The sequence below is a fragment of the Gadus macrocephalus genome, chromosome 20 (genome assembly GCF_031168955.1).
Source record: "Gadus macrocephalus chromosome 20, ASM3116895v1".
NCBI classification, from domain to species: Eukaryota; Metazoa; Chordata; class Actinopteri; order Gadiformes; family Gadidae; genus Gadus; species Gadus macrocephalus.
The window spans coordinates 18061008-18088858 of NC_082401.1; the positions used below are offsets into that span (position 1 = coordinate 18061008).

Genomic DNA, 27851 nt, shown 5'->3' on the forward strand with positions numbered 1-27851 from the left:
CACGAAGGGGTCACCCGCGGGGGGAGGGGGAGTGCAGTGCGACTAATTCCATACCCAACCTTTAAGTATTATCTTAACTTATTTCATCTTAACCTACGGGGGGGAGGTATCAGGGTTGGGCCCAGGTTTTTTTAAGAATAAGGGTGATGATTGGGTTGATCAGCCAGTGGATGAGGAGGAGTTGATTACACTGGTGATGAGTGGGGTGAGACAGGCCTTGACTAGGGTGGAGCACCAGGGGTCCAGTCAATATGCCTGGGAGCAATCAGAAAAGGTCAGTGGGGTAGATGGAAGACAACCAGGCGTGGGTGTGTACAGAGAGTCCTCTTTTCTTACTGAGGCATTCAAGTTGTCGACCTTGTGCTTTTCATCACAGTTCTAGGGAGTAGAGGGACTGAAAAGAAATGCCTTGGTTTGTACTAAGGGGAGACTGGAGTTGTTAGTGTTGCAGTGCCACACATTTTTGCCCAAAAAAATCACAACATTTCCCGGGGTCGAAAGTCATCAGTGGTGTTTTTTGATACTTGTTTTTGACACTTGGTAGTTGAAGTTATCTCAAAGAAAGTGTGTGATGCTGTTTAAAATTCACAGTGCAGGTTTAAGTTTGCAAGAATTTTTTATGTTTATGAACATGTAAGAATAAAGGAAATAGTAATAAATGCCCCTTTAATTCTGTTGATTAGAATAATGCTTGTTTAGCGGGTACTTCTTACTTACATGTTGTATTAATGGAAGTTGGTATCAGAGGATGCAATATATATTCGACCACTCACAATTAATTAAATAACATAATGTAATCCTCTCAAAAGGCAAATAAAAAATTCTTGTGTGTGAATTTGTGTGATGCAAACCAACGAATGATAAAGGTTGACGTGTGGTGCTCAAAAAACTGTCCTTTGAAGCTGCTTTTTGAATCAAAGAGAAATGCTTGGGTTCCTCCACAGTACAATGAAATAGGCAAAACTGGGGCGCATTCTGAGTTCTCGCTGATGACGTAGAAGCCAGGTGATTCTGTCATCTCCCAGGATAACAAACGTAGGGGTGCCTCAGGGGCGCATTAGCTCACCTGTATTGTTCAAACTCCTCATGGCTGACTGCAGCTCCTCGGTACCAAGCCAGCCTCTGTTAAAAAACTCAAATGACTCCACCTTATTGACTAAGTTGAAAAATACTGACGATCCCAAGCTGTATCAGAGAAATGTTGATTGGTTTGTTGAATGGTATCGCAAGAATGCCCTTATTATTAATTCAGTGAAGACAGAGGAAATGATCTTCGGTAAGCCCCCAACCTGCCCACTCCTCAAAGTGAAAATACGCAATGTGGAAAGTAATCAAGTCACTGCATATAAATACCTCTCTTGGAACCCTCACATAGATTTTCTTGGTAAAAGGCTACAGCAGCGCATTTACTTCCTCCGCAGACTAAAATCGTTTGGGGCCAGTAGCCAAATTACGTTCTATTTTTTAATTCTGTAATTCAGAGCATCATGCTCTACTGTAGTAGCGCTGCCTGGTAGAGCAACCTCACAGTGAGAAATAAAAGTAAACTGTATAATCAGATTAAAGTTTGCTCTAAAATCATTGGACGTCCTGTAGCTCAGGCCTTTCAAGAGGCCAATAACAACAGCATGATGAGGCTGGCCCCAAATATTTCCTCTGACTGCATACATGTCTTGAACAATGAATATCAGCTCTTGCCTTCAAATAGGCGTTTCAGAGTCCATCGATTCAACCAAAATAGGCTTAAAAAATATTTTGTACATCAGTCCATCCTATTACTGAACAAACTAAGATTAAATTCCAGAGCATTTATGAGTCCATAGGTATTAGTCTTCGTATGTCTTCGTATGTCTTGTTAAATTGCCTTACCTGCTATTTGTATTTTGTGTGCTCTGTGGGCTGTTCCATGTCATGTGTCATGTGTACTTGTTTACCGGTGTGTCCTTAATGTTTTGAGGGGCCTTCCCAGGGACGCAGAATGAATTTCAGGGCCCTTCTGACAAATAAAGTAGTATTGTATCGTGATTGTGTCATTAACCATGGAACCTTGAGCGGCACTTTTGAAGTTTTCACTTTTGAAGTTCAGGGGGTTTGCTTTCCCTGTTCTATATTCATCCGCCCATCTATCCTTCTATTGGTCAGTCCGCCCACCGATTCATAGGTCGCTCCATATATTCATCAATCCCTTCCTCGTTCATCGAACCACTCGTCTCTCTTTCCATCATTCCAACTCTTTCAGGCTGTAAATCATCTCAATAGGGTAACGATGTCAATGCGTAAGTGTGGTCCAAATGTTAAGTAGCATTCCATTTGTTGAGGAGTAGAATCTATTTCTGTAGTATCTAGAATCCATCTTTCGTCTATCCATGTATACGACCATCCGTCTGTCCTCTGTTATCCATGTATCCATCCATCCATTGCTAATACCTCTGCTAAATTTTGGCGGTGTAACGGCTGGATAAGCAACGGGAGATAAAGGACTCTAAAGCACGACTCAGGAGGCAGAAGTCTGTGTAGAGAGACCGGTCTTTACTAGAGATGGTTCTTTACACGGGTAATTAGTCGCAGGGAAACAGGAAAACAATCCGGCAGGCAGAAGGCAAAGGCCTAGTGGGTTGGTACACGGGGAATCAGATGTAGATCAGGCAAACAATCCGGCATGGAGAAGGCAAAGGCGTTGTAGGGAGTCAACTGGCTGGAATCGGAAAAACCAGGAACCGTGAATATCTCCATGAAAATGCTTGGACGCTTGACACAGAGAACAAAGACGAACTGGCACACAGGGAGGGAAAACCACTGCTTAAATACACTAGGAGGGAAAATAAATTGCAAACGATTAAGGTGAGGGAGGACAATCAGGGAAAAAGAAGGACAGGGAGTGAAAACAATCAACGGAGGGGGCGGGATGTGACAGGCGGTAGGCGTTTATTCTCACGCAAACCCGAATGTAGACGAGGTCAGTTGAGTGTGCCAGCATCTCAGCTAGAGAGAACTGTGATACAACAAGTCACACGTCTTAAAGCTAGAAGGCTGAAAGTAGGCTGAAAGTACAACTATTGAGCTGTAGATGAAACGGGTGTCTCTTCTCCTTATCGCTCGCTTCCCAAGGCATTTGAATGCCCACTCCACAGCTGTGCTAAATGATAATCTACAGACTGAACTGCAACGCAAACAAGCTTGTCGACTCTGCACTTTTTATTGTCAATCTTTTGGAAACTGCCCCAGCTTTTTCTATGTCTCACTAGTCGCACGCAAGCGTGTGAAGTGCTCTAAAGAGGGGGATATCATCAATCATCATGTGTGTTTTGTTACACTCTCTCGCGTACGCCACCACCGTCTGAAGGCGTCTCCACTGCACCAGGAACTACATCCATGTGCACCTCTTCATCTCCTTCATGCTGAGGGCGGTCAGCATCTTTGTGAAGGACAAGGTGGACTACGCCTGGGCCGGCCTGCAGGACTTTGACTCTCTGCTCATGGACAACATCAAGCCAGTCACCATTGCGCCGCTGGATAACTCCCAGTATGTGAGTACTGCTGTGTTTGAGCCTCTTCTCATCCCTCCATCTGTGAACTCCACCACTCAGCCGAAAGGTTACCTGGTGCGAGGCCCAATGTCCTCTCCTTAGTGACACAAATCTGGGTTGATTGTAAGTCGCTTTGGATGCCAGCGCCCACTATAAAGAGGGGGTTCCCGATATCAGTTTGAAAACCACTATGATAAATACGCTTTATCCGTCTTGTGCACTCGCTCACTCGCTGAAATTGGCTCATCCGTCTTGGTCATGTATTGTCTTCTTGTTCTCCTAACATTCCTATAGCCCTTCTTATCGGCCTATTGCGTTCTGTGTTGTTCACAAAAACAAACACACAGGCACACACACACACACGCGCACACACAGTTGAACAGCAGAATTTCGACGATTCTGTTCGGGAACTGGGTCTGGTTCAGAAGCAATGGATAATGGAATGTCCATTATTATGGACGGTGTGCGTCTGTGTGTGTTGTATTGAGTTGTGTTGGGGTTGGAACCTTGCAGTTCTGATATTGCAGCACCAAAGTTGGCCACTCTGCAGAAAGCCTGTTGAATCTGCTCTGTAGCGTTAATATAGCATACATGATTCATCGCTTGATACAGGCTGGGGATGATGCTAAACAAGCAGGTTATTAGAGGTGCTAAAATCTAGGAATATGAAGTTGTAGAGAGAGAGAGAGCGAGCAGAAAAACGGTGGAAGAGATCAAATTTTAAAACTAAACCACCAAGAAAAGTCCCCTACCTCTCTTTGCCATCTCTATGCTACGTTTCTCTGCCAATAAGAAGTGTTGCATTCAAACTAAGAATTCCCTGAACCGGACTTCCGGTTATGGCGTTGAGCTAGACAGTCACACTTCGTGAGTCTCTGACATGTGAATCATAAAACAGACCCTTTTAAGTCCTGAATGGCAGCTAAGGCGGGGAAAGCAAACCAAAAATGGAAGAAAACAAAAATGTGTGTGATGAAAGCGGCACAAGCAAAGGGGAAAGTCATGTATGAAAACAGGCAGGTGAATTCTTTTTCGGACTTCTCCGCTGAAGTGCAACGCCAGAGAAAAGCCTAAATTTCTGTATAGAAAATGCAGGTTGTAATTACTTGTATATCTTCTTTTTTCTTCTTCTTATTATTTGCTTCTACTTTATTTTTTCATAAATAATTTGTCTGTGTTGTAAGATTTGAAAACTCAATAACTATATTTCTCAAAAAAAATAAAACGAATTCCCTGAACCAATTAGTGAAGAGATGCCCTGATTGTTCCGGGTAAATTGGCTCATGCAGAGGCATGAACAGTCAAAGAGAGACAGGTCCTCTCAAGGCACATTTCGCTCACTAATAGCTAACAGATGGCTATGACATTCCTCATGAATTACAATTTATTCATTCAGGAGGATTGAATCCCCGGTATGAGACAAAGTCTTTAAATAAAAACTATTTTACCATTTAGTATCGTATTTTTCTAGGAGCTGGTATCCTGGTGTTTCTTACACTTTCCGACAGTTTAATCAAATGTTTTATACATTTATTACTTTGTATTGCAATGGTGTGCCCTAGTGGAATGGGATGTGATGATTTGTGTCCGTGTGAGATTGTTTGATTGTGCCAACAGGTGACCAACCTAGTTGCCCTCCTGGGGATTAACAAAGTATGTTTATTTGATTTTTTCTAGTAGAGCTACAGTACCAAGGTAAACCAAGGTTTTTATTGGTACATTTGATTTTGTACTCTTGGGAGGGAGAGGGAGGGAGGGAGAGGGAGAGAGAGAGGGGGAGAGAGGGAGAGGGGGAGAGAGGGAGAGAGAGAGAGAGAGAGGGAGAGGGAGAAGGGGAGAGAGGGAGAGGGAGAGGGAGAAGGGGAGAGAGGGAGCTCTTCTTGGTACAATCAGGCAAGCCTTTGAAGACATGGCACAAACAACAATATTTGAATCTGTTTAAACCTTTACCTATATCTGTGTTTGGGGGCCTCAGCCTGTAGAATACAAATGAACTGTGAACAAGTGGGATCACCTGAAGAACGTCCCTATGGTATGCATATCGTGCACAAGAACATGTACTTTGTATGGGTAGCTGCGGTATGTACTTGAGCAAAAAGAAAAAGTATGCAGCTGTCGTCTTTCATGCCATCAGCCATTGGCTCCTCTAACAAGTGTACCTGGAGTGCTCTTTGATTTTATTCTTCACATTATTGCCAAAACTTTTGTGTATTTCTTTATGACCTTGCTGCACTGGGCTCCCCCAGACCAATTACGCAGGAGGGTGATGTTGAAAGATGGTTTATTGTCGAGTTTGAAGAGAATGTTACTGAGAAGGTGATCCACGTTGAGATCTCCTGAGAGTGTGTGGGACATGGCTGGTTTAACCTGCACATTGATTACTCAATGTACAACAGGTGTGCAGCCTCACTCAGCCCCAGAGTCGGCAGTGGCACACGCACACACCATATTTATCCATGTGTTATTTTCTTTGTATGGCATAGTACTACTCTGACCACTTTTGTAAAACAAACATTCAAGTTTTGAATTGAATCATTGAACCCTAGATTCTTGCAGAGAAGAAGAAAGACCGACCAAGCTGTTCCTTTGCCCCTGCCTGGGTTTCAGCGCAGCAGGTGTCCTCACTGGGTTTGTGTGATTGTTTCCCTCTCAGATCGGATGTAAGATCACGGTGCTGCTCTTCATCTACTTCCTGGCCACCAACTACTACTGGATCCTGGTGGAGGGGCTGTACCTCCACAGTCTCATCTTCATGGCCTTCCTGTCCGACTCCAAGTACCTATGGAGGCTGACGCTCATCGGATGGGGTACGAAACCCACCACGACAATGTGATTCAATACTCCCTACTAACTATGAAACAACAGATCACATGCTAACACCTGATGATAACTTTCATTCATACGCCACTCACAAGCAGACAGTCAATTATTAATAATTATTTCAAAATAGTATGATTATTTTCTTTAAAAGAATTATGAATAAATACACATAATACAATAGTGAATATCACCATTCTCTATATGATCCAAAACAACCTAAAGGTACCCATACTTGCTCCTTGTTTAGGGCATCTTGCTCTAGAATGCACACAGGTAAGGCACCTTTAAGGCTGCGAGTAAACTCTGCGACTCAACCACGTAATGCATAGGAAATACTTTGTTGTGTTTCCTGGAGTTGAATTGTTCAGCATGTCCCCAGTGGCAAGGTGGGCGGCTGTGTTTAGGACATCATTAACCAGATTCCACTGTTTCTGAACTGTTTCGACCTTTGAAGCCATTGCTTCATAGGTCTTGGATTCAACCACTCCGTTTCCCAGCGCTCACAGCACATTGCACTGATGAAAGCCCTTCCAGGGAGTCGGAGCTGATTTAAATCAAGCAAAGAATATGAGGCTTACGGTGGCCATTCTGGATTATTATTAAAGGTGGCATATTATACCACCGGGTATGAGTGCGATTAGCCGTTACAAGCAGTTTTGAAAATCTGCCTCTTCTGACATCACAAGTGGGCGTGTCCACCTCGATGTGTGCTGGATAGTAATATCAGTCTACCAGCCTACCCAGTGGACTGTAGCAAACCTTTGGGGTGCAGCAACATCACATGTTAATACATGGCCCGCATGCAGAGGATAGACCAGCTGCTGCCCTGGGTGAAAGCTCTGCTCAAATGGGGTGGAATTAGATTTGCCCGCAACGCCGGTTTATTCGTGTGGCAATACAAGAAGTGTGTGCACACATGCACAAGTGTAGAACAGACTTCTGGGTTGCTGCTTCCGGAGCAAAGTCAAGTTTATGTATCTTACACACAGGGTCAAGCTTAAGTCACATCAAGTGACCATGACATGCTTGTTCTCAGCTTTGAGACATGACCGTAACAATACAATGACGTGACTATGATTCATAACGAGGCAGAGGATGCAGGTTGAAGTGAGGCTGATCATGGATCCTTTGCTATATTCTCATTGGGGGATAAACTTGTTTTTCAGTTGTTTTTTTGCTTTTGACTAACAAAACAACTTATTTTTTTCTTATAATGCAAGCATGAAGTCAAAACATGCTGGCATGATGGCTCTTAACACACTCACACTTTACACACTCACACTCATCACTCAAGTGGTTAGAAGACTGGACCAATTATATTTGCTGCCCATCTCCCTGGTTAGGCATATAATTATGCAACCCAATGGAAAGCCTTTCTTACTCCTCTCTTTAAGAGATCAGTCCTGTACCTCTGCTTTTTAAATAATAGCTAGTTGAATGGCTTTTCTGACAGGGAGAAAATGAATCAGCTGTAATTTGAAAAATAATTATGAGATTTGTTTACACAATTCTTGAGAAGTAATACGCTTTTATTCAGAGACATCCAAAGGGGATGTCTCCACTTCAAAAAAATCATATTATATTCTACATCCTGTTAGATTTTTCATACTGCTTGATACCAAATGTTTCCATTTTATAATAAACACAATAACCATGGAGGAGTGGGATTACATCCAAACTAATGATGTTAGAAAGACTCCCCTGAGAAAGAATACATTTAGGGAACTCAATGTTGGCTTGTTGTGTGTTCCCAGGTGTTCCCGCTGTGTTTGTGGCAGCATGGGCGGTCGTCAGAGCAACCCTGGCCGACACCAGGTGGGATGTAGCGACACTTTGTTTCTATGGTAGAGCGGGCCATCAGCGGCTGGTAACTTCACTACACCGTCAGGTCCTCCTCAGTCCAGCTCTCATCTTCTTTGGACTGAGTCCCAGTCTTGATTAACGCAATCATTTGGATTACGATAATCAACGGATTCAATTACTCCACTACGTCGTATAGCGCCGAAAATATAACCCTCTGAAATGGTAGGCAACGCATAATCTGCTGTGGGAGATTGTCTGTCTCCCACGAGGCCTTGGCTTCTGAAACACAGGGCTGAGATCGATTTTTATTATAAGCCGAGCAACTTTGTTTTGACGGTGCCATTTTTGTTTTCACAGTAATTGTGTTTTTATTTGTGGGTCAATGGTCAATATTCGTTGACACTGGGGGTAAAAGTGGATGGATTACAGCCGTAAATAAACAGGTGAGAATAAAGTGGGTAAAATTATAAACCCGAATCCCATTGGCTGCAATCTTCACACATGCAGTTTGTTTGTACTGGTTTGTAATGAAACCTGAAGAGCTTTTGGTCTTCAGCAGGGTTCATTTCTTATTTCTCAATACACGTCACTTCTAAAGTGGCATGTGTTATTTTTTTTTTAACACCTCTTCAGTCAACATTTCTTAAAGGGTGTTTTTAACAGTTATATCCTTGTTAGTACTTCACAATAAATCTCTATAACATGTTCTGTAAGTGGGGTGTCTAATTTAATTGACTCGGCATTCTTCATTCTCAGACTAGTTTATGCATTTCAACACTGAAGTTGGAATAGGTTATATGTAGAGCAGCCAATCATCATCATCCCTGCTCATTTAGCTCAAGCTTCATCAAAGATTAATTCCCCATTATATATTCCACAATCAGAGTGTGGGCGAGATGTACCCAATTAAATTATGTCAGGGAAGTTCTATTTTTGCAATGCCAAGAGAGTAAATTACTTGATAAGTTGTTGTGTTTATTTCCTTTCATATGACCTGACACATCCGCACCAGATACAGACATACACAAGTGTTTCCAGGAAGGTGCATTGTATACACTTGCAGAACAAAGAGAGTCTCTATGTGAATGTCTCATACCGAGCAATACTTAGTGTGACCCCGGTTTGCCAACGCAAGCTACATGCTAGTCCTTTGGGAAGGACGCGCAATTGCACGTATTTGAGACTCCAACGTCTTGTATTCCACATGAACTGGGTGAAAGCGGTTCAGTTAGGCGACAGTGGCGTCAGCTGGCTTGTTGACACCGCATTGTACACTACAAAGCTTAGTTTCTGATTTTGAAGCAGCTGAAATATTTACAAAGTTACCAAAGTTCAACTACATCTTTTGTGAACTGCTTTTTCTGTTCTGTATCTAAGCAATGCGTTTTTCGATTCCAGTGCTTGCATGGCTTTTCTCCCCCTGCATCGTGACATAGCGGTTGAATAGATTATTGTGAGATGGGATCAGTCCTGTACTGTTTTTTAAGTAATAGCTAGGTAAATGTCCATTCTGACAGGTAGCCAATTACACAGCTGTCATTTGAAAGAAATATGAAAATTCTACTCAATTCTTGATAATTCTGGCAGGCAAGTAATATGCTTTTATTCAGAGACATCCAGAGTGGGACTTCAAAAATTCATATTCAACATCCTATTCAAGCTGCTAGTTTATTCATGCAACTTTATACCAACTGTGTTACTTTTATACAGACATAATAACATTTGTTTACCTGTATCCACATTCCTCTATGGTAATTGTCATTTTCACTATGGGGGTGATTCAGGTAGAGGTAGCTGACTTGTCTACACGCAGTGTACACCACAGTGTACACCAAAGCGCACAATCGGGGCTTCTTTTTGTCTGATTTCAAGTAGCCAAAATATTGGCAAAAGACCAAAGTTAAACTGCATCTTTTGTTAACCACCTTTTCTGTCCAGTATCTATGGGATGCGTTTTTTGTTTTTGTTTTGTTTTTCCCAGTGCTTACAGGGATTGGTTAGAGGGATAGCTGGCTTTTCTCTCCCTGCATCGTGACATAGCAGTTTCAAACAAACTCATTGAAATCAAATAATTTTCAGACATCATGCTTTTATCCTCTCCTAAGTGGCTCACATCTGCAATGTTGCTCTTTAGTGTGAGAGGGAAACGGAGGAGATCGATAACACATTACCAGCTGGCCGTGTATTTGATCTCCTCGTGGGCTTCCCCCGAGTCTATGGTATTAACATGGGTCCCTAGACCAGTGTTTCTCTTTAACCTTCCCAAAATCAGAGCACGGGAACATGCGATTCTCACGGTGCTCATCTGCTTTGCTTCCTGGTGCTATGGTTTCCTCCCACTCGTCTAAAGATGCAGGTTAAAACTCCTGGCCTGCCCACTCCTGGCCTGCCCATAATCAAAGCTAGCCCACTGAATCTGGAGTTGGTTCCCGGGCGCTGGGACCTCACCGCTGCTGGCTCGTAGGCTCGTTAAATGCAGGGAATGAATTTCGCCATGGGAGTAATAAAGTATATAATGTTTTATCAAAACACCAAACAAGACTATTTGGCATTCAGCCTTGGTATTGAAATGTAGTGGTCTATGAACTATCATTATACTATTGGCATTCAGCCTTGTTATTGATATAGTAGTGTTCTGACTATGAACTATCGTTATACTATTGCCATTCAGCCTTGTTATTGATATTGAAGATATATGAACTATCATTATACAATGGCATTCAGCATGGGTTATTGATATTGAAGTGGTCTATGAACTAATATTATAATTTTGTAATTCAATATAATGAATATGGAATATTCAACAGCACCAATCAACATATTTCTAACTTAACAAATTCAATGGATGAATTGAAATATTAGCGGAGGATTCAATTATTTATGCTTGTAACCCTTCAACTTATTGCTGCTTTGAGAGTGTTCGGAAATCAACCCGGTGTGAAAGAGGTCTTAATGCGATGGGCGGGGGCGGGAAGGAGGTCGGAGGCAATACACTGAAGGAGGTCAGCGGGGATAGGGCTGAGAGGGAAGGGGGCTTGGTGGTGGGAGATGACCATGGATAGCACCTCATTGGGAGTACGCAGTGAGAAGGAAACGAGAGCAGCAGGAGGAGGCTGTAGGAACGGTGGTGTCAGCAGAGTGGGGGGAATGAGGAGCGTATATCATCGATCTTTTTTTTCTCCAAAATACCAATCAGCAATCCTGCTGTTAGGCGACAGGACAGAGAGGGTCCAAAGTGGAGCACAAAGTAGATGATCTGTCTCGGTATTCACTCCACCACCTGCTCCTTAATAACCTGTCTGTGTTCTTACTGTCGAACCCCCACCTTCTCCTTAATTACCCAATCTCTGTAGAAACTGTCTTACTCCTACCTGCTCCTTAATGACCCGTCAGTCTTCACTGTGACTCGTTCTGCTAATGGCATTTGAGATATGCTTTAATAAGCTGGTGTATCAGACAAAAAACAAAGCAAATTCTCTCTTGGTCATCACGTGCGTGGGCTTCTGCTTCATTTATGGCTGTTCGTGAAAACGGTGCCATTTCTGAATTAATCAAAATAATTGGCAGACCTCAAGGGAGCAAATCCTCCATGTGAGGACTGCTTCTTAATCTACTCCAAAAGTTCATGAACCTCCCAATTGTTTGAGAGGAAGATTTGGGGAAGATTTGGGGAATTTGATGCAGGGGTGCGATGGCTTTTAAGCTTTCGTTTCTTTATCCGATAATGACTTTGCTTGTAAACGCACCGAGTGAGGACATGCTTTGACATGCATTCACAATTGATTAGCCCTCGTTATGGCTTACGCCGAGGCGAGGGCATTGTAAGCCATGAGCTAGTTGAAATGTGACACATTGACACGCAGTTAAAATATTTAGGCTATTTTTTATATAAGGAAGAGCTATAAGCAGTAACATTTCAACTAGCTCTTAGTTTAAAATGGCATAGCTGCTGATTGAAAGTGACTGCAATATTGTTATCAATAAATCACATCCTATAACTATACAATATAGAAAGATATATTCTACAAATAGAAACTGCTGGCTTTCCATACCTATCTTTGTTTACAAGAATCTTACTATCCACACTCCCAAAACTGATCCCACTCACATCAACCAGTCAGCCGAAGATACATTAGTTGCGTCGAAAAGTTGCACAGCCAGATAAAATGGACAGAACACTGTTCCTCTGAAAGTCTCCTACCTACTAACCGGGAGGGACTTGATCGTACACATATTGCATCTTTAATTGTATATTATTGCAATCTCCAAATGCGCACACACACACACACACACACACACACACATACACACACACACACACACACACACACACACACACACACACACACACACACACACACACACACTCTTGCATTAAAATGCTAAAGCTTGATATTTCACTTCAGCAATCATCTAGTGTAACTCGTACCACCGTTAAGCCATTCTTCACAGCTTGTCTCGCAGTCGGATGCTGCCCCCAGGGAATGCTGATTTCCAGCTGTGTGCCAATGCTAGTGTAGGGAAGAACAAGATTGAGCTTTCAGCGACCTGCATGGTAAACATACAGGCTGGGAGAGCATCCTCAAAATCTCTCATTTTAGGGTTACAGATCTGAGTGTGTGAAATATACACAATTGTTTGGCTATACGGAGCAGTATTGCTATTATTACTGTACTCCTGCGAAGTTGCAGGGTTGGTGCCATTCACAAGGCAATAAGTTATTTACTGGAATGTTAGATATACAAAAGAAATTATACAGCTTGACATGATGTTTAACAACATTCACAACTTGACCACAACTTGACCACAGAGAGCTCTCGCTCTCTTTCTGGCTCTCGCTTTCTCTCTCCATCTGCCATTTTCACCCCCTATAGAAATGTATACCTCTGTCAACTGTGTTGACAGAGGTTAAGCAGACGTGCGGGAGGGGAATGTATTCAAGGCCAAGCCTGATGCTGTTCTCCTACGAGACGTAGCACTAGTGCCTCTCAGGGGAAAATGAGTTTGCTGTAGGAACCTTCTATAGGGAAGGGAATTGTCTTGACCCAGCAGTCCCTTCTGAAGGGACAAAGCCACTAATAGGGGCCGAAGAAGAATATATAAGAGGGAGAGAAGAATGTAGTCATCAGGATAGGAGGAGAAAAGGCAGCGTGGGGAAATTTGAATTGTATTTAGTTGCATGTGGTCGTACTTATTTCTTCAAAGTGTAAAAAAATAAAAAGGTAAATTCTAGACTTACAATTTCCGAAAATAGTTTGGTACCTTTATAAGTTATTCTTGACGGCCTATCGTAAACCTCATTCTGGGTTACCCGAAACGATGGGATGGCAGAATATTATTAAAAGGATAAAGAGACCTTTTTATTTCGTAGGCTTGTTTTTAAGCTTCCCTATCTCTATTTCGGGATATTTTGACTGCAGATCTTTGCAACGACTGTTGGCAAGATGCTTCACAATAATAATTATCTGTTTCCTGAATTCATTAAATCTTTTCAAACCGTATTTCATAAAATCATCGTAATTATTTCCCGTCTTTCTATGTAATTATCAGTCTTCTCTGAAATGGGGTTGGGCGTGAATAACATGGTGCCGGATAACAAGATGACCATTCACCTTTTTATACTGGCCAGATAACCCCAACCAGTTCACTTATACTAGCTGATTAGCCTTAACCAGTTCCCCCCATACTGGCCCAATTACCCCAGCTAGTTCACCTTATACTGGCCTAATAACCCTAACCAGTACCCCCATACTGGCCAGATAAACCCAACCAGTTCACCCTATACTGCCTGAATAGCCCCAACCAGTTCCCCCCATACTGGCCCAATAACCCAGACTAGTTAACTTATACTGGCCCAATAACCCCAGCTAGTTCACCTTATACTGACCCACTAACCTCAACTCCTTTTTATATCGGCCAAATAACCCCAACCATTTCACCTTATACTGGCCCCAATTACCCCAACCAGTTCACCTCATACTGTCAACTATTAACCTTGTGTCTTAGGCCCAATCCCATTTATACCCCTTACCCCTTCCCCTTCCCCTTTCCCCCTTTGTTTTGAAGGGGTAAGGGGAAGGGGTAAGTGGAAGGGGTAAGTGGAAGGGGTAGACATGGGATTGGGCCTTAGTATTGTGGCTCCATCAGCCTCAATACTAACTCTGTGGATGCAGCAAGGCAGCCCCCACAGTAACGTAGGAGTGTGGCCTGACGGCTGGTGACTAGAGGAGGGCAGCTCCAACACATTCCCTCATGTTAGCCACGGTCCTGATCGAGTGATTTGGGGACAGCGACGAAACCAGTACCTTTCGGCTGGCACTGGCTCTCAAAAAGCCATAATGACCACACACTACTCTGCCCCACTGTTATTTATATGTCTCATAATAACATCGTACAACTCCTGCAACACATATAGAGAGCAGTTACGTTAGCAAAGACTCATTCGGACAAACATGAGTGCGGTTTGCCGCCACAAACAGGTGGTGCCAGATTCCTTCCGTACCGGTAACGAAGCGTAGTGGCTTTTCCTGCGCCATCACAGCAGGTTCTCTGGCCTTCATAAGGTCGCTTGGTCCATCCCCGTTTTCCTCCTAGCTAGGTGTCGAGCTGAGCCAGACCCCTGATCCCTAATGGAGACTGATGAGCTGGCTGGCGGTTGCCTTGCATGGTTGACACCGCTGGTTGTGGTATGAATTTGCATACGCATGGGTGAATATGAGGCGGTAATTGAAGAGCGTGATGATTGTGCACTGGTCTGAAGTGCTGTATAAATTGAGTGAGTGCACTAACCATTTACCCTCACTGTTCAGCCACTTTGAGGTCTGCATATTAATCCTATGCTTTAAAAGGGCTCCACTTGCTGTTGAATGGGATGGCAGAGCAGCTTTGCCGTTGGGGTAGACAATTATTCTGTAATAATACACTTTTCCCTCCCCTTTGTCTCTGCAGGTGCTGGGAACAGAGTGCCGGCAACATTAAATGGATATATGAGGTCCCCATCTTGACTGCTATCGGGGTAAAATATTCGCTTTGATGAGTTTGTTTGTGTGTGTGTGTGTGTGTGTGTGTGTTGGGGGGGGGGGGGGGGGGGGAGGGCGATCATAACAAACTATGGCCGCTTGTTGTTTTTGAATGGTTATTATTTCTCCTTGTTCAGGATGTGGATGGTTGTGGAGGATATTTCCTGCTTTGATCCACTGCAGAAGGAGCCTGTGTGTTTCAGATCCTCTCATCATCTTCGTTAACACACCTTAACCACTGATATTCATATTTTGTAGGCTGTGTGTGTGTATGTGTGTGTGTGTGTGTGTGTGTGTGTGTGTGTGTGTGATTGTGTGTGTGTTTCCATTGTGTGTGTGTGTGTGTGTGTGTGTGTGTGTGTGTGTTTCCATTGTGTGTGTGTGTGTGTGTGTGTGTGTGTGTGTGTGTGTGTGTGTGTGTGTGTGTGTGTCTGTGTAGTTTTTTGTTTTGTGAGAGATCATTAAAATGTAGTTGCAAGTATTATTTTTCCATGGGCGGTCACCATTGGAACCGTAAGCATCACAGGTGTTTTAAGCCTCCAAGAGAACCCATTGGACCGGTGTCATGTAACTAATTGGCAGCCTCTTCGCTCTATGATGGGCGAGCGGGTTTTGATGAAAGCCATAGAAATTGAAGAAAAACAAGACTTTCTCACAAAAGCACATTGAAAATAAGACATGATGTACTTTCTTTATCCCAGATGGGAGGGGGTGCCTTTGTAAAGCAGTCTTAGTGATCTTTGATGGGTACTCCTGCCCTGCCTTAACTTTTGATCTAGGTTGTGAACAAATTATATCTCTATCAAAGAGGAAAGGTGATTCTTCTGTGGCCCTTTTGAGAAGAATAAGACGTGTACCTTGCTAAGACGTGTGCTCTTAATATTAGTAGTTAGTAATTTTTGGACACTTTTTTCCAATTGTACTTTTATGTAATTGAATGGATGGTCAAACTCAAGGTTTGAGCGTCTTGCTCAAGGACGCCTACATGTAGGTAGGCTGTGGACATTTGGGGATCGAAACCAGTAGCTTTGGGCAGCCTGGCCCAAACCACACCACACTTGGCTGCTCCCCTTAAAGGTGTCTTATCGAATATATTTGTTTAACTTTTCTGACATTTTGGTGGATGGATCTTTGGAGGGCAGCATATATCGATTCTTTCTCCGTGGCAGCGTTGTGGTTTGTGTGTGAGGGCACTTCCAACCATGTGGTTGATATCAATTGGACTAGACCAACTGAAACGGAAAATACATTTAAAAGGCAGTTTTCAGTTAAAGCAGCTTGTCTTAAGTTGTTAACGTTTTGCGCATAATTGTAGGGGCAGAAAAAGGAGCGGTTTAAGTGTCCTAATCTATTTTCAATTATATGTGCAGAGCAAAAGCTCCCCACTTTGATTTAGCAGTGTTTGTGGTGGCTGGTTTCTTTGCTGGTTTCTTTGCTTGAAGATGCAAAATATATAGTTGCAGTTTAATCTTAATTGGCCGGCTTTTGCATATATTAATAATTGTATTAATGAATACTATTAGAATGTATTATACAATTATTATACGGTAATCAGATGACGGTCTATAGAAATAATACGATGCATGGCGTCGAGTTGATGTGGGGAACCAGTAATTGGACCACCCCCCCTGTGAACAGGGACGTGGTTCGTCCTAGTGCTCTGGGTCGGCACCATCGTGGAGCCCTTCACCCAACTGCCCTCTGTTGTCTTTCAGCTGAACTTCCTGCTGTTTGTGAACATTGTGCGCGTGCTGGCCACCAAGATCCGGGAAACCAACGCTGGAAGGTATGACACCAGGAAACAGTACAGGTGAGCAGGACTTACTCGGTCAGGTCCACTCGCAGCATGCCTGTGTATCATTTGAAACTAGCCCTTTGGTTGATTTATTAGTGCATAAAGAAGCTGAATTAATTTTCCCCCTGAGCTGTATCTGAGCAGGGATGAGCGCCAAATCAGTTTCCACTGGTAGGTGAAGGCTCTGTGCCTCGGTGCACCGTGCTCGTCACAGACACTGAGCCTGACCGAAAAATAAATGATGTGCATATTCCTCATTCATAGCTAGTCAGCAAAATGTCTCTCTTTGTAAATGTAACAAACATTTAGCAGACGCTTTTAACCAAAGGTACTCATTTTTCAGAAGAAAGAGAAACAACCATATATATTGCTGTCGGTACAGTAAGGATGTTCATAGAACAAGTGCCAAGCACTTGCTAGGTTGACCTATTCACCGTATTTAACAAAGATAGGTACGGTAAGATGCCACACGATGCTAAGTACTATTTTTAAGCGCCAGCACAAACAAACATACAATACGTACGTAAGAGGGAGGTTTTCCGGAGATTAAGGGAGGAGGGGGGTATGAGTTTGCAGAGTCGAGGTGAACTAATATATGATAAAACCTATTTATTTTCTGTCCAAAGGGAGTATAATTGAAGTCACTTTATCACTAAACACTCAAGACTTTCTGCCAATTTCCTGTTGGGTTGGATGCCAAGACAGAAAAAGATAAGGACCCTAACTGCTAACTATTAGCGGAGGCGAGCTATAATGTTTGAGTCATGTTCCGAACAAGAGAGGAAAACTATTGCCTCCCTGAGGGCAAGATAGCTTTTTGCTCCAGAGAAGAAACATTTTAGATACAAGACTCAATTTCCTGCACTGGTGAATTTTTCTGCATGTGAATCACAAACTAATGACCAAACCTCAGAGCCAACAACTGCCTATTAAAATGTGCCACTGCTTTTTTTTTTACAGAGGCTGTAATGGAAATGAGTGCTGTGACTGTTTTTTGACTTCTTTGATGCTCTTTTAATGTTGCATATACATTGGTGAAGCAACCATGTAATGGTCAAATAAAACTAGACAAAAAAATTAACTGTATACATTACACAACTGTACTGCATTAGTGGGCATCGCTCATTATTTCTCACTGCTACTGTGGCACTAGCAATCCTGCCTCATTCACATTCAAAAAGATAAAAGCAAGAGTACACAATAGTTTTCAATACACAGTGATCCACCCTCTCTACCTATTCGAAGAATAGAGCCAGAGCACAAGACCTGATATGGTTACTGATACACTACCAAAAAAAAGTTAAAAAGCCCCTAACAAACACCCACATTAAATAACATGGACTTTCAACAATATTGTGATCACAGTAGCAATAATGTGACACCTGTATCACCAAATCACAAAGAAGATTAAATTATTCATATTGTGAATGGTGAAAAACACTAGAAGTGCCTGAAAGGTTATGCCGGTAATTTACAGAGAAATAGTAAATAGAAAGTTGGACATTTCAAGCAGAGGGGGCAGTTTGTTATTTCTGATTCAGTACTTAATGGTGGTGTACCTTTCATTTGCGTTTAACCCTTTTGAACACCAAGGCAATCTCCATCTTCGGAGAATCCATCTTGGCTGTCAATCCCATTAGTGCACACGGTGCTTCGTCCCCGGCAGTATTACAGACGTTATCATGGAGAGGAGGCGGACCAAGAGCCAAGGGAGTTTTTTTTCGGTTGTTAATAGGGGTCTAACGACTTTGATTGTAATTCAGAAGTCAATCAAAGATGATCAGGTGGGATCATGCCCCTTGCCAGCCAGGGTTTTTCAATCCCTGGCCACAGCCCTGTTAGCGATATGAACTGCAGAATTCTAAAGGAGTTCCTGACTCTGCACGTCATTGATGGTGGCCAGCTGTTGCCACCTCCTCCACACCCATGCGTCTACATATCGTCTACGGTTGAATCTAGAGCATTATGTAATGCTGCTTATTTCTTCTGATGCACGATCAATACTCAAACACAAGGAATTACATGGAATTGCGCACTCATGCTCGACCTTGGGGGTACAGCAATGATTCAATCTTCCTTGGCGAACCTTTCCCAAAGGGATGTGACGTGAGCCCCCACTCCGTTCAGCATTTAACGTGGCTGTCACTCCATTCTGTGACTGATTCTTCACATTAATATAATATAATTGCCCTTTTTCTTATTTTTCTGTCGTAAAGGCAGAAGACCTCTGCTATTGACCTCTGAAGAATAAGTCCTGCATCCGAGGCTCTGGCACAATCGGTCAAATGTCGATGGGAAATAACATGGGGTTTTTGAATGCTCGTACATAACAAACTCTGTGGGTGGCGAAATGTGAGCAGCTTTTACTTCTTCGCCACCTGCAGAGTTTGTTGTGTACGATCATTCAGAAAAAAACATATTCTTTCCCATAGACATTTGACCGATGGAACCAGGAGACCTCGAAGGCCGGACTTATTCTTCAGAGGTCTATTAATGTTACATGGTCGATCCTTTGTCAATCACAGTTGTAGAAGAAACATTTAAGCTTGCCTTTTAAAACATAAACAATTCGCAGACAATTTTGGCGGGTAAATTCAAAGTATTTCTGGGTTGTTATTGTGTCTTTCTGTTTTGAACCATTTGCATGCAAAAGGAATAATTGGACGATAATGGTGAATCACAGAACAAGAATAACAATTGTTGCTGTATTGATTGACGACAGCTTGGGTTGAGGAATGAATCTTTTTAAATGTGCATGTACATTTATGTTGCAACCGCGTCATTATCCTATAAAGTTAAAGGTCAAATAAACAAACTAATTGAAACAAAATAAGACCTTTGGAGCAAGGCACTGATATATTTTTTTCTTTGCCAACCTCTTCCAAAAGGAACGTGAGATTTGAATCTGTTCAGTGAGTTAACAACTCTGAACGATTCACTCTGTGAACGACTCACTCTTTGAACGACTCACTCTGTGAACAAATCTTCACATTAATCAAATCCAATCTAATGTAAACAATCGGCTGCTTAGGCACCTCTGCTACTGATGTCACTTAGTTGAATCCCATCCTTTGTCACGCTTCAAGAAAAATACACCTACAAGCAATTAGTCTTGCTGGGCCTGAGTCCACCGAAAGCCTTTGGTGTCTTTCCACTGATGTGTTCTATGGATAGACTGTCAATTGATCTTCAGAAAGACTTTTGTTGGTGTGTGGAAGGATTTAAACTATCCAGTCTTCTGGTCTAGTCAATTGCATCCAGCCAAAAGTCAATATTAAGAACAACTCTAAAGCTTAAAATGTGATTGTTTTAAATATTGGAAATGTATTAAACAAATGTTATAGCCAACGGTTCTCTTATAATATTGTGTTGAATAACATATTTTATAACAGAGAGGATATTACCGGTATTTGTGATTGATTTTTTCCGTTAATGAGCTGACCCAGCTGGTCTTTGAGAAAGAAAAAGTGAGTTTTCTGCTGTTGTTACTCTGTGTTTGCCTCTATTCTAAGTTCCCTGACATTTTACTATTCACACACAAATATAGCCCTTAATCACAGTTACCGTCTCAAAGGGCTTCACCCACATACACACAAAAACATGCAGGCCTACACACAAACACAGGCAGACATACGCACGTGCATACACATACGGGAGCTTAAACTAATACATTTTTTTTTCCTTTTTTTTTTTTTAAGTCTTACCCCCCTAATCTGTGCGGCATAATAAAAAAACACTCCATGCAAAGTTTGAACAATAAATTCTTATGTTTAGGGGTAGCTCAAGTGCCTCAAAGATTACGAAATTTATAAAAATGCAACGAATTACACAACTTTTAGGAGTATTTCTACAAATTTATTTTAAACAACACTATTTATTTTGAACACAGTAATAGTGAATTCTTGTTCAGTTTCTGACAACTAATATCAGTGTCCAGCAAACTCTAGATTTATTGTTTTCATGGCAGCCCGGACAGAGTCTGTTTCCTGCTATCAGGATACAATCTGCGATGGTCCTCAACAACTTGCAGCAGGAATTGCAGCTGCGTTTCATCACAGGTTAGTAATCCACTGTACTCCTGAATGAGTGCCACTCCACGTTCAGCTTGGTCATTGACAACATTAAGAGACTTGACTGCTTCTGTAGCCTGCTTGTAATCATCTCTGTCCTGCCACAAGTCCGGATCAACCGCGAGAAATCCATCTGGAAGTTCCATGATTCTGATCAGTTTCATTGACTTTGCTGTGACAAAGTCTTCTAAGTTCTTGTCATTGAATGAATCCAGATGAACAGTGATTGGCTTGGAATGATCGTGCTCTTGGTTTTCTTCATTCTGCATGGCACTAACCATCCGTCTCTTGGTTGATGAACTGACCCGACTGTCGAAGAAAGCCAAGCCAACAAGTTCCTGTGACAAGTACCATAAGTGTTTGGAAAACTTGCGTGATGTTGACTTTGAAATGGCTGAATGGATTGATGAGTATTCAAGCAGTGACTTAAGTAGCAGCAGGTCATTGGAAGGAGCACCTGATGCCTGAGGAGCAGTGATCCAGGCTTTCAGTACTGAGTACTGCGAACACACACACATCACGTAACCCTCTCTCTTCTGCGGGAGTCAGTTTGAACTGAGCCTTGAACATCCAGATCTTGAGACTGTATAGAACTTTGGACATCCAACGGGCGTGGTGCATTGCACCAGGTGACATGAATCGCACTCCTCGTGCAGGAGCAGCACCGAGAAACACAACCACGAGTTCCAAGAATTCTTTATAGTCATCTCTTGGTAGACTCTGTTCAAGATGCTTGTTGGCGTAATCAATGGTGCTTAGCTTTATGTCTTCCACAAGACCTGCCACATCATTGGCTGCAATCCCCGGTTCATACTTTGCTGTGTCAATAAATTCCCAGTATTCCTGGAACCATTTGAAGAGTGGAACCCCGGGAGATGATGTGGCTCCCATACATACTTGGAACACTGCACCAATTATCAGTTCCATAATGTGGTGCCTACAAGCCAGTGACAAGAGCTCTTTCTTAAGCTTCTGCTCTAGAAGGACACAGGCACCAGCAATCCGACCAGTGTTTGAGCTGGTGGTGTCAAAGCACATAGCTCGGATGCTGTCTGCTAAGCCCAGTCTTGAATGGCTCCGAAGACAGCAGCAGCATGAGCCTCGCCTGTTCCGGATGGAAGCTTGGCAACTGTAAGTAGCTGAGAAATTCCTTTCCCTGAAACCAATACTGGCAGACGATCAACCTTCTTTTTTCCAATTAGATCCGGAATCAGTTTGCCATCCCAATGAACAACAAGGGGAACGTTACCCTGAAACTTGGCCTTTATGTTTGCAGCTCTCTGGCCTCTGTGTTGTACTCTGTTTCGGCGAATTGAGTCTCTGTTTAGAGAAAGTTCATCAATGTTCTGCCCCAAGCTTTTGGCAGTTTGTGCTATGATAAAAGCAGCCTTGCGGTCCGACACTTTTGTGCGATCTAGAGCAGCTGCGAGTTCTGGAGTAATGACAGTTTTTCGCCCCCTCTTTCTTAGTTTGTTTTGCACTACTGAACATAAATGCTTTGAACCCTATTTTAATGCACAAAACATTATAAACAACTTAGAACAAGTTTTGAACAACCATACTCACTGATAGAGCTTCTCCAAGGATTGGACAAACATCTCTGTGGTGGAGTAAAGAAACGAGAAAAAAAAAAAAAAAAGGCGGCTGCAGCTTTTGGGTATGAGAAACTTCACGGTCATTGAGCTACCTCTAAATATTGTTCAATTGTGCTCATATTTTGCCAGATTTATTTTTTTATATATAGGAACAAAATGAGAGGGTAAGAAGATCATATTTCAAGAGTTCATAAATAAGCTCCACCCTAGTGGACATACACAAACACACACGCACGCCCACAAGCACACGTGTTTCATGGTCTGTCTTTCTCCCTCGCTGTTTAATCCAAAAGAAGATGGCTGTGATCATGCTGCTTTACAATGACCCGCTGCCGCTCGGAAAAACATTGGCGTTGGCACATATGACAACAGCAGGTTGGCGGTCAGTGTCTAACTCAATTTATCTTATTCAACCATTTTTGTAAATTTGTTGAAATGCTCATAACGTACACACATTTGGTGTATGCGGCTGTCAGATTACAGGCTGTCCGCCTGTAATAAGTCTGCCCAATCGTTCCATTTGGCCCAAAGGACATGATTGGACAGCCTACCTGCCCGGCTACCTGTGTGCACTCTGCCTCTGCCTTCATAGGCTGACCTAGTGCTAAAGAGGCGGTCACTCTATTTTGGGGCAGGGCCTATGGAGAGAGGCTTTTGGTTGGGATTTTTTCGCGATTTTTTCACAGGTTAGGCTGACCTAGTGCTAAAGAGGCGGTCACTCTATTTTGGGGCAGGGCCTATGGAGAGAGGCTTTTGGTTGGGATTTTTTCGTTTGGATACTTTCAATATCATTAGTGAGTGTTTCACAGGTTAGGCTGACCTAGTGCTAAAGAGGCGGTCACTCTATTTTGGGGCAGGGCCTATGGAGAGAGGCTTTTGGTTGGGATTTTTTCGTTTGGATACTTTCAATATCAAGCTATCCTCGGCTGCCATTAGGTGTATTTTATTGAAGAAATGGGTGAAGGCAATTTCTGCACAACATGGTTTCAGCAATTTTGTGTGTCTGAGGCAAGCGCTCGACGCTCTTGTCGGCGAGTTTTTCTGCTCCACGCATGAAAGCAGCCCCAGGCCCCCCTGAGATTGAGGAGGCAGAGGTAGAGATGAAGGCTGGTGAGCCACGGGTCATGGCAGAGCCAGTGAAGAGACTATGAAACACAAAATAGCCTCCAGTTACATTTACATATTGATCGTTTATTTCACCTGCATGCATGTGGCGTTAAGCTTCAATGACCAGGTGCAAGTTGGTACTCTACGCTTCAATTGATGCATTCAAATAGGCCAAGTTTGACTTTTATTTTTATTGTTTTTTTACATAAGCCCTAAGGTGCAGACATGTTTATTAAAAGAGATGGTGTCTGTGAAGTAATGGTGAATTTGTAATATTGTTTGTAGAGCAATGGCAGACATTTGTTATTGTTATGAAGGCAAATCTACAAGCTGTGTGGGATGGTGAATAATGGTGTCCAGGATCCTCTGGTTCTAGCAGCCTGTCTCAAAAATAGAATTGGTTTTTAGATTCCTTCAGAAATGTTGTGTCTCAATTCCTGCCCTCGCATCGATCCTACCAGAGACCTAACCTTAAGCCCTTTGTCAAGTTACCTTTTTTTTGTACAGTTTACTGAACATTTCCAATAGTACACATGGCATCTATTAGGAATAGGAAATAATAAAAAAGATTCAGCCAGAACACCTAACAAAAACACTGACCATCATTGCCCCTGATCTGATGTTATGAATGTTTTAAAAAATTCATTGGGTTTTTGAAAGTGAAATTTGAGATAAGATGAGCCAAGAGAGTGCATAGATATGAGAAATGTGTGAACCATGAGAATGAGAAAAATATTCATTCTGAGATCATGTCAAGCCAGCACAAAGGGTTAAAGTTAATTATTCATTGTTGATATTAAGAAATAATCCTGCCTGGGTGTAGTATTTGGATGCTTTGTAAATACATACAAATTACATTGGCAGTGGAAAAGTCAGTTGCAATTGGACAATGAGTCTTGAGCCCTGTGTGAGACAGTGTCGGAGAGGAATGTGTGCTTACATTCCTGAAAGGAGCAGGAAAGTGTGTAAACCTCCCAATATTACTCTGTATTTTCATCTTTCTGTCCTGCCAATAGCTCAACGGAGATACATCACTGACCAATTCATGAGCCCACAAAAGCATCTGCTCATTATCCAGCATAATCTATTCTTGATTGATCATTTATTTATTCATGATTATGTTTCTGTGTGCTTGTGTGTGATTAAATAGTAAACGGACTGCATATGTATAGCGCTTTACTAACCAGTGTCCAATTAAAGCGCTTTACAATTAAGGGCTAAAATTCATCCGTTCATGGTGTCGGCCCTGCAAGGCAACAGCCAGCTCGTCGGGAGCAGCTGGGTTTTGGTGTCTTGCTCAGCGACAGGACACCTCTCAACTTTTTTCCGAAGGGGCTCGAACTAGCCAGTCCACCCGCTTACCCGACCTGAGCCACTGCCGCCCTGTCTGTGTGTGGCGCACACAGTTTATTCAAATGTTTTCCGAGGTGCTCATCTAACCGTTATGTTCATGATTGGAAGACGTTCAAAAGTGAGATGAAAGCTTCTCTCGTAGTGATGTGCGTTGGGACCGTGGGATATTGGAAATGCTCGACCCATGGGGAAAGGGTGATTGCCAAATACGGCCACAGCGCCTATAAAGTTATAGTTGGAAAGCAATATTAGAATAAAATAGAATCTTTATTTGTCATTGGGTTAAATACAGTGTATTTACAAAACGAAATTAAGGTGCAGATCTTGTTGAGTGCTTTTTTTTTAATTTTAAAAGAATAAATGGAGTACAGTACGAAATATTAATCAATGTATAACAACAATAACCCCAATAACCCCTCCCCCTGCCTTCCACTTAAGGCACATTTAAGTGTCCGACACCCTCCCCTCCCTCCCAGACAACAACCCTCCCGCCCACACATGTCTAAATAGCAGCAGGTCCAGGAAGGTAAGCATAATGAGGAATGTCCAGAGGTAGTGGTGATCGTTCAGGTGGTTATTTATGTATTGCACAGGGGTTATTGTTTGTTTAGTGTACGTATGGCCCAGGGGAAGAAGCTGTTGGTTAGTCTGGTGGTGCGTGATTTCATTGACCTGTATCGCCTGCCAGAGGGAAGCAGATCGAACAGGTTGTGAGCAGGGTGCGCAGCGTCTTTTAGAATGGATCTGGTCCTGTTTCGGCAGCGGGAGCTGGCCAGCTATTCCAGGGAGGGCAGTGGGCAGCCTGTGATCTTCTGAGCTGTGCCTATGACCCTCTGAAGTGCCGTCCTGTCTGCCGCCGAACTCCCAGCATACCATGCAGTGATGCAGTAAGTGAGCACACTTTCAATGGTTGACCGGTAGAAGGTCAACCACCAGCAGCTTTTGTTCAAGATGTTTTTTTATGAGAATTCTCAGAAAGTGTAGTCGCTGCTGGGCCTTCTTCTTTATTGCTGTTGTGTTTGTAGACCAAGAAAGCTCCTGAGAGATGTATGTTCCCAGGAACTTGCAGGATGGGTAACACTTTATAATAACTATCCGTTATAACTAGTTAATAGATCATAAGTAAACTGTTAATTAATGAGTTATTAATGACTTGTTAAGTGTTGGTTAACAGTTTGTTAAGGATTTATAATGATGCCTTGTAGATAGTTAATAGATCATTAACAAACTGTTAGTTAATGAGTTATAAATGACTTGTTAAGTATTAGTTAATAGTTTATATGTTATTGGGACGTTATTCTAAAGTTGCAACTATTCCTAATTTCTTAACTGTTAGTAAATGAGGAATAGTTGCAACTTTAGAATAACGTCCCAATAACATATATAAAGTATCAGTTAATAGTTTATGTATGTTATGACTTAACAAGTCATTTATAACTCATTAACTAACAGTTTATTAATGATATATTAACTATCTACAAGGCATCATTATAAATCCTTAATAAACTGTTAATAAACACTTAACAAGTCATTAATAACTCATTAATTAACAGTTTACTTATGATCTATTAACTAGTTATAACGGATAGTGATTATAAAGTGTTACCGCAGGATGGAACCCTCTCCACACAATCCCCGTTAATGTGCAGGGGGGCATGGGCTGGGCTGTGTCGTCTGGAGTCTATGATGATTTCCTTAGTTTTTGATGTGTTTAGTTGGAGGTTACGTGCTGAACCCCATGCTGACAGCTGCTGGACCTCATCGCTATATGCCGTCTCGTCGCCCCCAGAGATGAGTCCGACCACAGTGGTGTCGTCAGCAAATTTTATAATGAGGTTGGAGGCGGGAGGGGGAGCAGTCAGATGTGTATAGAGTATACAGAAGTGGGCTCAGCACGCAGCCTTGGGGGGAGCCAGTGTTGAGTGTGAGGGGGGAGGAGAGATGGGGGCCGAGTCTCACTTGTTGTGGTCTGTTGGAAAGGAAGTCCTTTTATCCAAGCGCAGGTGGAGGCAGGGAGGTGTAGGCCCAGTAGTTTATTTATCAGGATGTCCGGGATTATTGTATTGAAGGCTGAGCTGTAATCTATGAAGAGCAGTCTTGCATAGGTGCCTGGGTGTTCGAGGTGGCTCAGCGTAGAGTGGAGGGTGATGGCGATGGCGTCCTTAGTAGAGCAGTTAGCCCTATAAGCAAACTGGTGGGGATCAAATGATGCTGGGAGGCAGGCCTTGATGTGCCGGGCAACCAGCCTCTCCAGGCATATCATCACCGCTGACGTGAGTGCAATGGGCCTGAGGTCATTTTCGCTTTTGCCAGACCGTTCTAGCATATGGCATACTTTCTGTGTCGATGACTCAAAAACTTCATTGGGGAAATGGGCTAGAACAATAATAAGGCCAAAAGAATATTTCAGATCGTATGATCTTGCCCTGCTGCCATCACACACAATAATACTTGTGCTGTCCACGGCCAAATGTTCTCTGGGGGAATGGGAGTTTGGTGGTGTTCCAGCAGATCCTTCAGCTAGAAAGTAACCTGTGTAACAATGCCAGCACCCAGTTTGCAAAGTCAAGCACAAAGCCTTTGTACCACGGAAACTACAACATTAGCATCACTTTGTATGCTTTACACTGTCGTATCGAAAAACAGTGATTGCGAGCAAGATTATCAGTTTGTTGTAAAAGCCTGATGTCGGCTGGCTATGCGTGAATAAAGAATATAAACAAAGATGTTTCTAGAAAATACGGCATTTGTCCCATAAGGCA

The 27851-nt window shown here is 42.6% G+C and overlaps 1 protein-coding gene across 1 annotated transcript in view; it reads left to right on the plus strand.

Annotated features, from left to right (window-relative positions):
- Positions 1-27851, plus strand: part of pth2ra (parathyroid hormone 2 receptor a) — a 55277-nt gene that overhangs the window by 13422 nt on the left and 14004 nt on the right. The window contains exons 6-10 of the mRNA XM_060040265.1: positions 3344-3527; positions 6181-6334; positions 8102-8162; positions 15099-15165; positions 16885-16979. Of these exons, the coding sequence (XP_059896248.1) occupies positions 3344-3527; positions 6181-6334; positions 8102-8162; positions 15099-15165; positions 16885-16979 (561 nt within the window). The remainder of the gene's footprint in view (positions 1-3343; positions 3528-6180; positions 6335-8101; positions 8163-15098; positions 15166-16884; positions 16980-27851) is intronic.